Raw genomic sequence first — 10,941 nt, 5'->3', positions numbered from 1 at the left:
TCCCCCCAAATAAATAAACTTAAAAAAAAAAAAGTTTTTAAATACAAATACCAAATTGAGAAAAAACCCAAATTGTACATATTTGCAGAGTTTAGAAGGATAAACCCCTAACTCCTAATAGTAGTTATGTATCGAGAATACGGATGGGAAAAGGAAGGACTTTTGTTATTTACTTCCTATCTTTCTATTCTACTGGCATTTTAATTATAAACATGCTCTATGCTAGGATTTTTAAATTCAATTTTTTAAAAAAGTGTTTTGGATATAACTTAAAATTAAACTCTAGGTACAATAGACTTAAACTCTAGGTACAATAGACTTAAGTTCTAACCCACTTTAAAAGTTTTACCAAACACATCTCCTCACAAAAAGCATGGCCTGAGTAGGTTATTATGGTTAGCTCTAAAAGGAATAATTAAGGAAAACCTCCTGTGTCATCCAGTTAATAGGCGATGTGCCTATTAGGCTTACCCCAGGAATTGTCCATGACACTGCCTAGCCAATAATGCCTAAAACTAGATTAGACAAAGATCCACTCTCTCATCTTAAAACTGACAAATTTGATACAATAGCTGGTGCCTGCAAATACAAAATCCTAGGGTTTTCAAACTATTCTTATCGCGTTCTCTCCCTACCTACTTAGACTAATAAAACACCAGGCCTGCACCAGCACTTAACTTTTTCAGAGCCTTATTTTCCTCCCACCCCCACTTCAAGAATGTTACAAGAGAGTTAGTGGGTGGTTAGCAAGACCCCCTCAGAAACCAACAGCCATTCCAGAAAAATAATTGCTCACATACCAAGGGCTGCCAACAAGAGCAGCTTCCCAGCAGCATGTTTTAATAACCTTAATGAAGCAGAGAGCAACGCCTCCTATAATACAAATTCTGGTTGGAAAAAAGATCTACAGATTGTGGAAAAGTACAACTTAAAAAGCAAACACCACAGGCTCCAGTAAGGCAGGAAAGCAAGCAGAGATTTCTAAATACAGAGCTCAATTGTAAGAGTTCACTGTACCTTATTTCTATCATCGTTTGCTCTGTCAAAAATAGAACTTTCCAGGTCTTGATCCATTCAGAATAAGCCACAGCAGGCACAGCTTTGCTTACACAGGGCAGCCAGGTCAGAAAGGCCACACAGGGAAATGGAAAAGCAGCCAGCAGGTTTTCTTAGGGATTATACTGCTCCGGCTTTTATCCTTCTTCCTAGCTATTTTGGTGCCAAGAAAGCTGCAGGGAGGTCTTTGCTCTGCTCTGAAAAAGCTTTTACTAGAAAGGCTGAAGCAGTCCCAGGGCTGCAACTCCCTCTGCTGCCCAAGGATTTCTTTGCACGCTGTAGCAGGTTCAATGCATTTCAAACTCAACTATGTTAAAAGAGCTAAAGTAAAGTAGCCCTTTACTTCAAAATGTGACCAAAAAGGCACAGGTTCAAATAGGAGAGGAACAACTAGAATGCCAACTTCTAAGCTGGACAAATTTCTACACTTGCCTACAAACCTCCTCTATCTCGAAAAGATTTCTTTTGCTCAGTTTAAAGCAAAGTTCGCCATCTCCCTCACAGGCACTTGGAAAAGCAGGAACTAGTCTTGCTCCTTCTTCACTAACCTTTAATAATGCCCACTACAAGAATTTAAGGTAGGCCTTATTCATCTTTCAAGATCCAATTTAAATAGCACTTAGTGTGTGGCACTGAAGCTATTTGTTTGCCAGTCTGTTTCACTGCATTTATTCAACCTTGTGCCCGTGTAACAGCGGATGCTCAATAATCACTGAACAGAATTCTAACTAGAACCACCCTGGGGTCATTTTTCACTTATTTAAGTAATCCCTATTACTTAAATAGGGATTGAAGTGTGGGGGTAGAACTCATGACCCTGAGATCTAGAGTCACATGTTCTACCGACTAAGCCAGCCTGGCGCCCCTAACTAGAACCGCCCTGAGAAACTGGGGGAGGAAAGATCTATCCACATAATTCAGTTGGGAACTAAGAAATTACTGAGGGAGGCACCAAAATCTTTAGAGAGAAGGGGAAGAGATACGTGTTGCTCCAACGAACATACTATTATTATGCCTACCAACTTACCAGCACTGCTTGTGGTCTTTTTCAGGTTACCAATCTCACAAAGTGTCCCTCCTGTTAACTTTTTTTTTTTAAGTTTATTTATTTATTTTGAGGAAGAAAAGAGAGATCTCAAGCAGGCTCATGCTGTCAGCACTGAGTCCGACGTGGAGCTTGATGCCACGAACCATGAGATCATGGCCTGAGCAAAAGCCCTGAAACCAAGAGTAGGATGCTTAATCAACTGAGCCACCCAGGCACCCCTCCCTCCTGTTAACTCTTAACAGAGCTCATTTTATTTATTTATTAAGTTTATTTATTGAGAGAGAGAAAGAGAGCACAAGTGGGGCAGAGACAGAGAATCCCAAGCAAGCTCCACACTGCCAGCGCGGAGCCCAACACAGGGCTGAAACCCACGAGCTGCGAGATCATGACCTGAGCTAAAGTCGGAAACCTACCCAACTGAACCACCCAGGTGCCCCAACAGATCTCATTTTAAATGTACGTTTAGGGCACTTTACTCTTTGCTTATACCCAAATACTTCTCACATTCTGATCTCAGTAATACAAGAATTCACAAAGACCTCAGAGAGTGACTCGGAGAGTGCTAATAAGCAAATACTGAAACTATTATAGCACCTCCAACCTACTGTGGTTAGGAATTCTAGTGTTCCAGCATCTAGAACTAGAACTGATAATGAAGACATGTATTAGTTTAAAAACCTTTATTTCTGCAAACCCTCCTCTTCTCCATGACCCAATATCAGAAGCTTACCTGTCAGGTAGAATTCCTACTCTTTGCCTTAAGAATCTACAGATCCAGGCCCTATAAAAAACAAATGCCCAGGGGCAACTGCCGCCCTTCAGAAAACTTAGGGGCCACTGTGTAAAAGGTCTCTAACACTGGATAGAAAGAAACAATGTAAATGTTTAAATAAAAACAATCCCACAGCATTTATTGTCATCTGGTAATAACATAAAGGTAATCAAAACAATAGGAACAAATGTTTTAGAACTATACTCCCAACAAAGGACCTCTAAAAAAAAACAAACTACATGGCCTTCTCAAGAATTTCTCACTTCATTGATCATTTCTAGTTGGAGACACTTTGGAGCAGGGTAATATTATCTCCTTTTAGCATGATCCGACCTGCAACAGAAAATTAAAAAAAAAAAAAAAGCTATTAATAGCCACTCAGACAAGTGTGCAACACCTTTTAGCCTCAGAATTTCAGATCACACTTGAGCAATTTTGAAATGCTTTCTTCCTTGAGAAGGTATGTGAAAAATTTCAAATATCCACATATTGAAAAGCTCTGCATATTAGAGTGTATGAGCTTTTCCAACAATAAACTAATGAATGTAGAGAAATATTATTTCACGAAACCTCCGATTTCTACAGACTAAGTCAACTGACTAGGTCTACCCCAACATATCCCACTGCTCTGAGTTTGTAGAAGTTGAAGAACGAGTGGTGTTCCAAGTTTAAAACATTTGACAGCATCCGATACCATTCTTGTTTTCAATAAATTAAAGAGTCTATACTACAATAAATAAAATTCTTCAAATTTATCCACCATTTCCTAAACTTATTTGAGCAGGGAATACTTTTTTCCTGAGAAATAGCTATAAATATCTTCAGTGTTGAGTAAAATCATTTTGAGAAATACTAATCAACCCCAATTGTGATTGATTTTTAAGTTTCTCAGACTTCTACAACAGGTAATATTAATCTATTCTATAGGATAAATACTATTACAGGAATTCAACACCCTCCAAATAATTTATATATACTGATGTCAATAAAGCTAGCTTACCCTTCCTGGCAAGACATGTTTAAATTCGAAAATCCAGACTTTCACAAAAATAGCCTAAACAGAAAGAAGCATAGCAAAACACCATACCACTTCTCAGATTCTACCTTCCACATATCTCCTACAGGCTCAAGAGAATCCTCAGGGTCCGGAAAAAAGAGACACCTGAAGGCCACCACTGATTAAGGTACTAGTGAGCTGTGAACTAGGCATTAAACAATTAAAAACAAAGTACCTAAATAACTTCAAATGAACAGGATTTTGAAAGAAATGACTGCTTGTCTTGAAGTCATGATTCCTAAAGACCCTTCATTAACTGGGTTCAGGACCTGCATTCATTATTCAAATATTTTTTTGTTTCTATTGTACGACAGGCACTGAATTAGGCACTAGGCCTATTAGGGAGCAAAAAAGAGAGGACTTATGGAGCACGCGGCCCAGTGAGAGAGACATTAATCGAACAATCCCACTAATGAGTGTTTTACTATAAACTCAGCACAGCCTGTCTCCCCCCGCCCCCATCCTCACCCCAGTAAGACAAAAAGAAAACCTGATATCTGACATTTGATTGGAGTCCTAAACACATAGGAAACCACATATACAAAGATTTATGGTGGAACAAGTATGCAGGTTCAAACAGCTGAGAGAGCACACGTGTGGATGAAGCTCAGAAAATGAAGCAGTGATACAAAACGAGCAGAGAGAGAAAAGATCATGAAGAACTTTGCAGAATACATTAAAGATTTTCTTATCCCACTAGCAACAGGAAGTCACGGAAGGTTTCATGCAGAGGGATGACAAGGTCAAATTGGTGCTTTTCAAAGATAACTGCAGCCTGCAGAGCAAAGTGGAGGGGGCTGAGGCAGTTGCAAAGAAATCAACCAGTAAACTGAATGGGGGTTGGTAACATTCAGTAAGGCAGGAACACTAAAATAGGTCTAAAAGAGTGTACAGGGAGTGGGAAGCAAGTTTGATTTCTGACATGCTCACTTTGAAGAGCCTTTGAGACATCCAGGTAGACATGGTGAATAGGCTCAGAGAGGCCTACTGCTACAGAGGTGAATCTGAGGTCAATATAGAGATGGCAACTGAAGGTATAGTCTAGAGGGCCTGGGTAAATAACACCAAATGACAGGAGGGCCTAGAACCCAGCCTTGAGCAACTCAAAACATTTAATGGCGGGGTCTGAAAGGATGAATATACAAAAGTCTGAAAAGGAGTAACTAGAAATGAAAAATAAAACCGAGTACAGTATCACGGAGCCAAAGGAACAAAGAGTTTTAAGGTGGGAGTGGCCCATGGCGCCAAACGCTGTTCAGAGTTCTATAAAATGAGAACTAGTATTGACGACTCGATTTGACACCGTTAGTCTTTGGTGACCTTCATGAGAGGGGTCTGAGTGGAGAAACAAAAGCAGAAATGGAGTGGGGTAAGCAGCAAGTGGCTGAGGAGGATTTCAAAAGCATATACTCCTCCACACAGTGAATTCTCAACTGCACACTAAATTTAAACATGAATAGAGTTACAACTCGTTCAATTGTGCAAGCCAATAAATATTTCTATAAGTCCAAAAGGCCAGCTATTCTTACCCAGTTGTTTTCTTGACTTTGTTTTAGAATGAATCTCTTCTGCATCATCTAATACGAGGTTCATGTACTCATCAAAACCCTAGAAAGATAAGCCAACCGAATGTCATCTTCAAGTAAAATCACACGCACGCCATTTCAGATGACTACACCAACCTCAATATAGAAATGCCAACTAACTTCAGAAATTCACCTTTCTACTGATCTTTCAGCTGAAACACCATCTCCCTCCTAAGCCTTTTTTTAAATAACAGAAGAAAGGCAGACCGTACTCCAAATTACCTTTAGAGCCTTTTGGACTTAAGATCTGATTAGCTGGGCCTAAGAGCCACTGTCCCTGTCTTTTACAACCTGTCCCATACAGAATTGTGTGTGAACTTGCACTGGCACCACTCCTCCCGTGTTCCTCACAAAACACTATCACCACTACCCAGAACGTTTGTTTTTCTACTAGTAATCACAGAAGGGGAGATTACTGACGGAATCTACAATGTCTAAAGGGAATATCAAAGTGTCCTAACATACTACTTTTCAGCCATGTTTTATCTTTCTTTACGATTTTAGCGTATGTGCTGCTGAAGCGAGCACTATTTTGTCTTTCTTTAAAACATTATTTAGCGTACTCTGTCATCCTGAAAGTCCTATTGAACTAACCCCACCCAGGTATATTCAGGTTATCACCTAAGACAGAACTAATGCACCACTGATTTTCACCCCATTGTAATTTCATTTCTTTCGTCCCGTCCTTCAAATACTAACACTGTTGTTCAAATAATTTTTAAAGATTAATTGTCCCTCTCTTATGAATGACCCAAGCCCTATTAAGTACAACAGTGAGACAAGGACAGTGGCCCTGAAGAACCTTCCTTGGGTTGGGTCACTGTCTTTTTGTACACTGTCCTGGCTGGGCATTTTTGCAAAATCGTTTTCTATGAACACCGACTGAGAGAAAACATCCTGGTTACTCACAATGATACAGCCCTCTATCCGCATGTTCACTTGCTCATAAAGCCACACCTGAATCCGAGATCTCTGAAATAATCGTAAAAATAGGTATGTTAAAAAAACAAGCAAAACATAATCACTCTGGTCAAACAATACAGAAATCTGGCTCCTAAAGAAAACCTTCAAAAATAAAAGCCAAGAATTTACTCAAATCATATGTAAGAATTAGTAACCAAGATTAGTTACTTGCCAAGCAATAGTCTCAATAAATGCTATATTGGGACCAAGTTAATAATTTTCCTGTGATGCTGGGACTCAATTGTATTTCTTACAGCTTCTCGTCTCGATACATATTGAGTGCTAATTGACAGTGTAGCATAAAGCAGCAATTCCCAAATCATCAGGGCTTCTTTCTTATGTGCAATAGCAAAATCCAGCTTCAAAACAGCTTTCTCTAGGTTCCCAGGTTTCCACATCTCACATTTAACAACCAGGGGAAGGACCCTCAAGCCTGGTGATTAAAAATTACAATAGCTTGGGGGCACCTGGGTGGCTTACTGGGTTAAGCACCCCCACTTTTGACCTCAGCTCAGGTCTTGATCTCAGGGTCAGGAGTTTAAGCCCCACTTTGGGCTCTGTGGCGGGCATGAAGCCTGCTTAGAAAAAAAAAAGTTACAATGGCTTGGGGTGCCTGGCTGGCTCAGTTGGGTGAAGCATGTGACTCTTGATCGTGGGGTCATGGGTTTGAGCCCCACGTTGGGTGGAGATTACTCAAAAAAAAAATTATCATGGTGAAATTAGTCTGTCTGCAACTGTGTTACACATACTACAACTGTCAGAGCAACAGAAAATGCATTTTCTTTCCAAAATAACTTAAATACTCGGCCCTACTACCTCACAATGTGAATTGCTAAAAATTCCCCTAAAGGAAAGCTGCCTGCCACTATATCCTCTGAAGGTATCCCTCCTCTCTTCCTTTTCGGGCATCTTTTTTATATCTCAGTTTTCTCCCAAGTGCTAAACACACCACCTTATTATGTGGCTTAAAGTCGACAGGATTTCTTTCCTTCAATGTTTCACCCCAGAGGAAAGGAAAGGGGAAACGTTCCGATAATGAGTACCAACAAAAGTACCCAAATACCAGTCATGCCTGCCAAGAACTGCTTTTTGAAGTACTTTTGGTCTTGCAAAAGTAATGACACTATCCTTTCACTGCTTGGAGTGGGCATTTCATTACATCCCGGAGCCCCTTCCCAGCAAATACTCCTCCAATCTCCGGTTTCACCTACTTTTTTTTTTTCCTTAAGGAAACTCCAGCCCTACGGTGGGGCTGGAACACTCCACTCCAAGATCAAGAGTCGCACATTCGACCGACCGAGCCAGCCAGGCGCCCGTTTCATCTATTTTTAACTCTAGAACACGTTGATTAGGCAGGATGATGCAAACAAGCCAAATAAATTCACCTTTTACTTAAAAAAAAAAAAAAGAACAAAGCACAAACAACTTACGTACATTTTGCAAGTATCTGAAGATGAGGTTCTGCACCAGGCGTTAAGGAAAAAAAAAAAAAATACAGGCAGAGGGTAGACCGTGCTCCCCGAAACGGGTCAATCCCACCCCCATCTCGCCTTTGTTTTCTGAACACGAGGTCTGGTGTCCAGGCAACGGCCGGAGCCCAGCCAGGCACTCTTTAGGGACTCCCGAACGCTCCGAAGGAATCCCTCCCACTCCTTTGCTCTCCAGGGGCTTCTTGGCGCCGACATCTTCCTCCTCCCTGAGCCTGAGGACTCCCACCTCCACTCAGTACCTAACTAAAGCCGTCTTCCTTCGCTCATCCGCGCCACTCCTGCACTGCCCACTGCAGGGGGCTGCCCAAGCCCACCTCTCACCGGGTCTTCAACTACCCCGCGCTTTCTCCCGGCCTCGGTCGCCCCGGGTGCTCATGGGATGTGGGTCAGCACTCCGCTCCCTCAGGCCTGCTCTCGGTCTGCTCTTTCGCCCCCCGTTTTCTGGCCCGAACCTCCCAGTCCTGACATCCTACGTAGGATACGATGGGCTGCACCATCACCTTCTGCACTTTTTGGCCCTGGCCGCGGTACGCCATGGTGGAAGCTGACAAAGACCGCACGCTAGCTCTGAGAGCAACTTCCGGCAAAAGAGGCGGAAGCGGAAGTGTGTGGCGCGCGCGAGGCGACCGGGGCGGCTCCTGGGAAATGCCTCTCTAGCCGTGGAGGTTGCTTTTCTCGGTGCTCCATAGCCCCTGCGGGGAGGCCCTCCGGAGGCGGCCGCACCTTGGACCGTGAGTCGGTCCTACAGCGCCTCCTGGAGGGAGCCGGGAGGAGGCGCCGAGCGGCCTCGCCTGTACGGCGGCCGCGGCGGAAAGCGGTGCAGACGCTGGCGCCTGGCGCCGGAGCGGCTCCATTTTCTATGTGGGCTTTAGGAGCCGAGTGGTTACCCTGCGTACCTCTAGGGTCTAGGGCTTTTTCTGAGGCCTATTTCCTTGAAATTTAGGCATGAGGGGCCGCATCGTGATGGAGAGGGTAGGGCGGCAAGAAGCCCAACTCGGAGGACCACCCCCCTGACACTAGCCAGGCCCCGCCCCGCCTGACACTAGCAGCTACAGATGATCTGAAACCCGGAGACCCCCCTCCACCCCACACACCTGCCACTAGCAGCCACAGATGATCTGAATGCAAAAATCAGGCCCTGTGGTTCGCTCTGATCCCACTCTCGTCCCCTTTGTTTTCTGAACACTGTAAGTAAGGGGTTACTGCAAGGTGGCCGCAGGGCCCGGCTGGCGGGGAAGCCCTGAAACCTGAGGACTAGGCCCAAATAAGGGTAAGTTCCTCAGCCTTGCCCTGTCTCGGCGGTGGCATCACCAGGATGGAGATGAAAATGCCCTTCCTCGCCGGGTTGAAGATGCAGTGAAGCGGTGCCTTGTGTGTGTGCTCAGCAAGGCCTCCGTGTTAAAACACACTGTCGCCCGGGGGACAGAGCTGGAAGGAGAGGAGCTGGAATTTGTAAGGTTTTGTCAGGGGCTTGTGGCCTGGCAGAAATGTTATTTGATCGGGATACCCATTTCACAGATGAAGAAACTGAAGCTCAGAGTTGCGGGGACTCCTCTAAGGGGACACCCCTCAGGCAAGTGGCAGAATCATAACTTGCCTGAGATCTTCTGCTGAGTAGAATATCGATGCTTGTCCTTATAAAATGTTGTGATTAAAGGATGTGAAAATGAGCTTTACACTATAAAGAGCTGGAAAACGCACAAGGTAATTATTTGTTTAAAAAAAAAGGTGTCCCACCCAATCCCAGTAGAGGGTTAGATCGTCCACAGAGTAAACAGGAGATTTGTTGAATTCAAAGATAGCATGGGTGGAATAGACTATCATACCTGTCTCATCTCAGAAAACAAAGATGCTTAACTACTTTTGCAACTTTCCGGCTCTGACGTCATGATGCCTAGGCTTTTGGAGATCGATCCCTATAACCTATTATCTGATCACATAGTTCGTGAGAAGCGATTTAAAAAAAAAAAAAAGTTTGCTTGGGCGCCTGGTGGCTCAGTTTGTTGAGAGTCCCACTTCAGCTCAGGTCACATCAGGGTCACTGCTGTCAATGGGGAGCCAGCTTTGGAGCCTCTGCCCCTCCCCTGCTCGCGCTTCCTCACTGTCTCTCTCGCTCTCTCTCTCTCACAAAAATAAACATTAAAAAAAAAGTAAAAATGATTTTGCTTTTTTACATTTAAATTTTTGAACCATCTAGAATGTATCCCAGTATATCCTGGAACTGATACAACTTTATAATATCTAGATGGCTACCCAGTTTTCCATTACTATTACAAAAAAATAACCCATTATTCCCCATTTAATTTAAAATGCCACATTTAGGGGCACCTTGGTGGCTCAGTTGGTTGAGCGTCGGACTCTTGATTTCTGCTCAGGTCATGATCCCACCAGGGGCCTGTGATCAAAGCCCAAGTCAGGCTCTGCACTTGTGATTCTTTTTCACCCTCTGCCCCTCTCCCCCACTTGCACTCTGTCAACCTCTCAAAATAAATAAATAAGCATTAGAAATAAATAAAATGCCACGTTTATAATATACCAAGTGTGTGTGTGTGTGTGTGTGTGTGTGTGTGTGTGTGTAGTTTATATTTTGCTCAATTGGTCTTTGTGTCTATTTATGGGCCAGTGTCACTGTTGCAAGTATTGTATGATGTTTATTTGCTAGGACTAAAAGTCAGTAGAACTTTGTTAGCTATTCTTGTTTGTTTCTTATAAACTTTAGAATTAGCTTATCTGATTAAAAGAATCCTTTTACAATAAACTTGAGAACAACTTAGCATCAGTTTTTTAAAACTAAGTACCTGATGGCTATTCGTTTAAATTTTCCTTTTGAGTTTTTGAGAATTTTCCAGTAAACTTTTTAGTTCCTTCTTGCTAGCTTATCTGGTGTAATCATAGATATTTCCTCTTTCTTGTACTTAACAATTGCCTTTTCCTTGCTTGTATGCTCTAGCAGGGTTTTAGAAGAAAAA

The 10,941-nt window shown here is 42.8% G+C and overlaps 1 protein-coding gene across 1 annotated transcript; it reads right to left on the bottom strand.

Annotated features, from left to right (window-relative positions):
- Window positions 1–2,988: 2,988 nt before the first annotated feature.
- Window positions 2,989–8,571, bottom strand: SNRPE (small nuclear ribonucleoprotein polypeptide E). Its single transcript, XM_030302972.1, has 5 exons — window positions 8,455–8,571; window positions 7,917–7,943; window positions 6,429–6,491; window positions 5,463–5,541; window positions 2,989–3,209 (listed from the first exon to the last, which is right to left on the bottom strand). Exons 1-5 carry the CDS (start codon window positions 8,506–8,508, stop codon window positions 3,154–3,156), a joined length of 279 nt encoding a protein of 92 aa, XP_030158832.1. The 5' UTR covers window positions 8,509–8,571; the 3' UTR covers window positions 2,989–3,153.
- Between the last annotated feature and the right edge of the window lie 2,370 nt (window positions 8,572–10,941).

The sequence above is a fragment of the Lynx canadensis genome, chromosome F1 (assembly GCF_007474595.2).
Source record: "Lynx canadensis isolate LIC74 chromosome F1, mLynCan4.pri.v2, whole genome shotgun sequence".
NCBI classification, from domain to species: Eukaryota; Metazoa; Chordata; class Mammalia; order Carnivora; family Felidae; genus Lynx; species Lynx canadensis.
The sequence above is the reverse complement of the archived record's forward strand: the minus strand, read 5'-3'. Positions and strand labels throughout refer to the sequence as shown.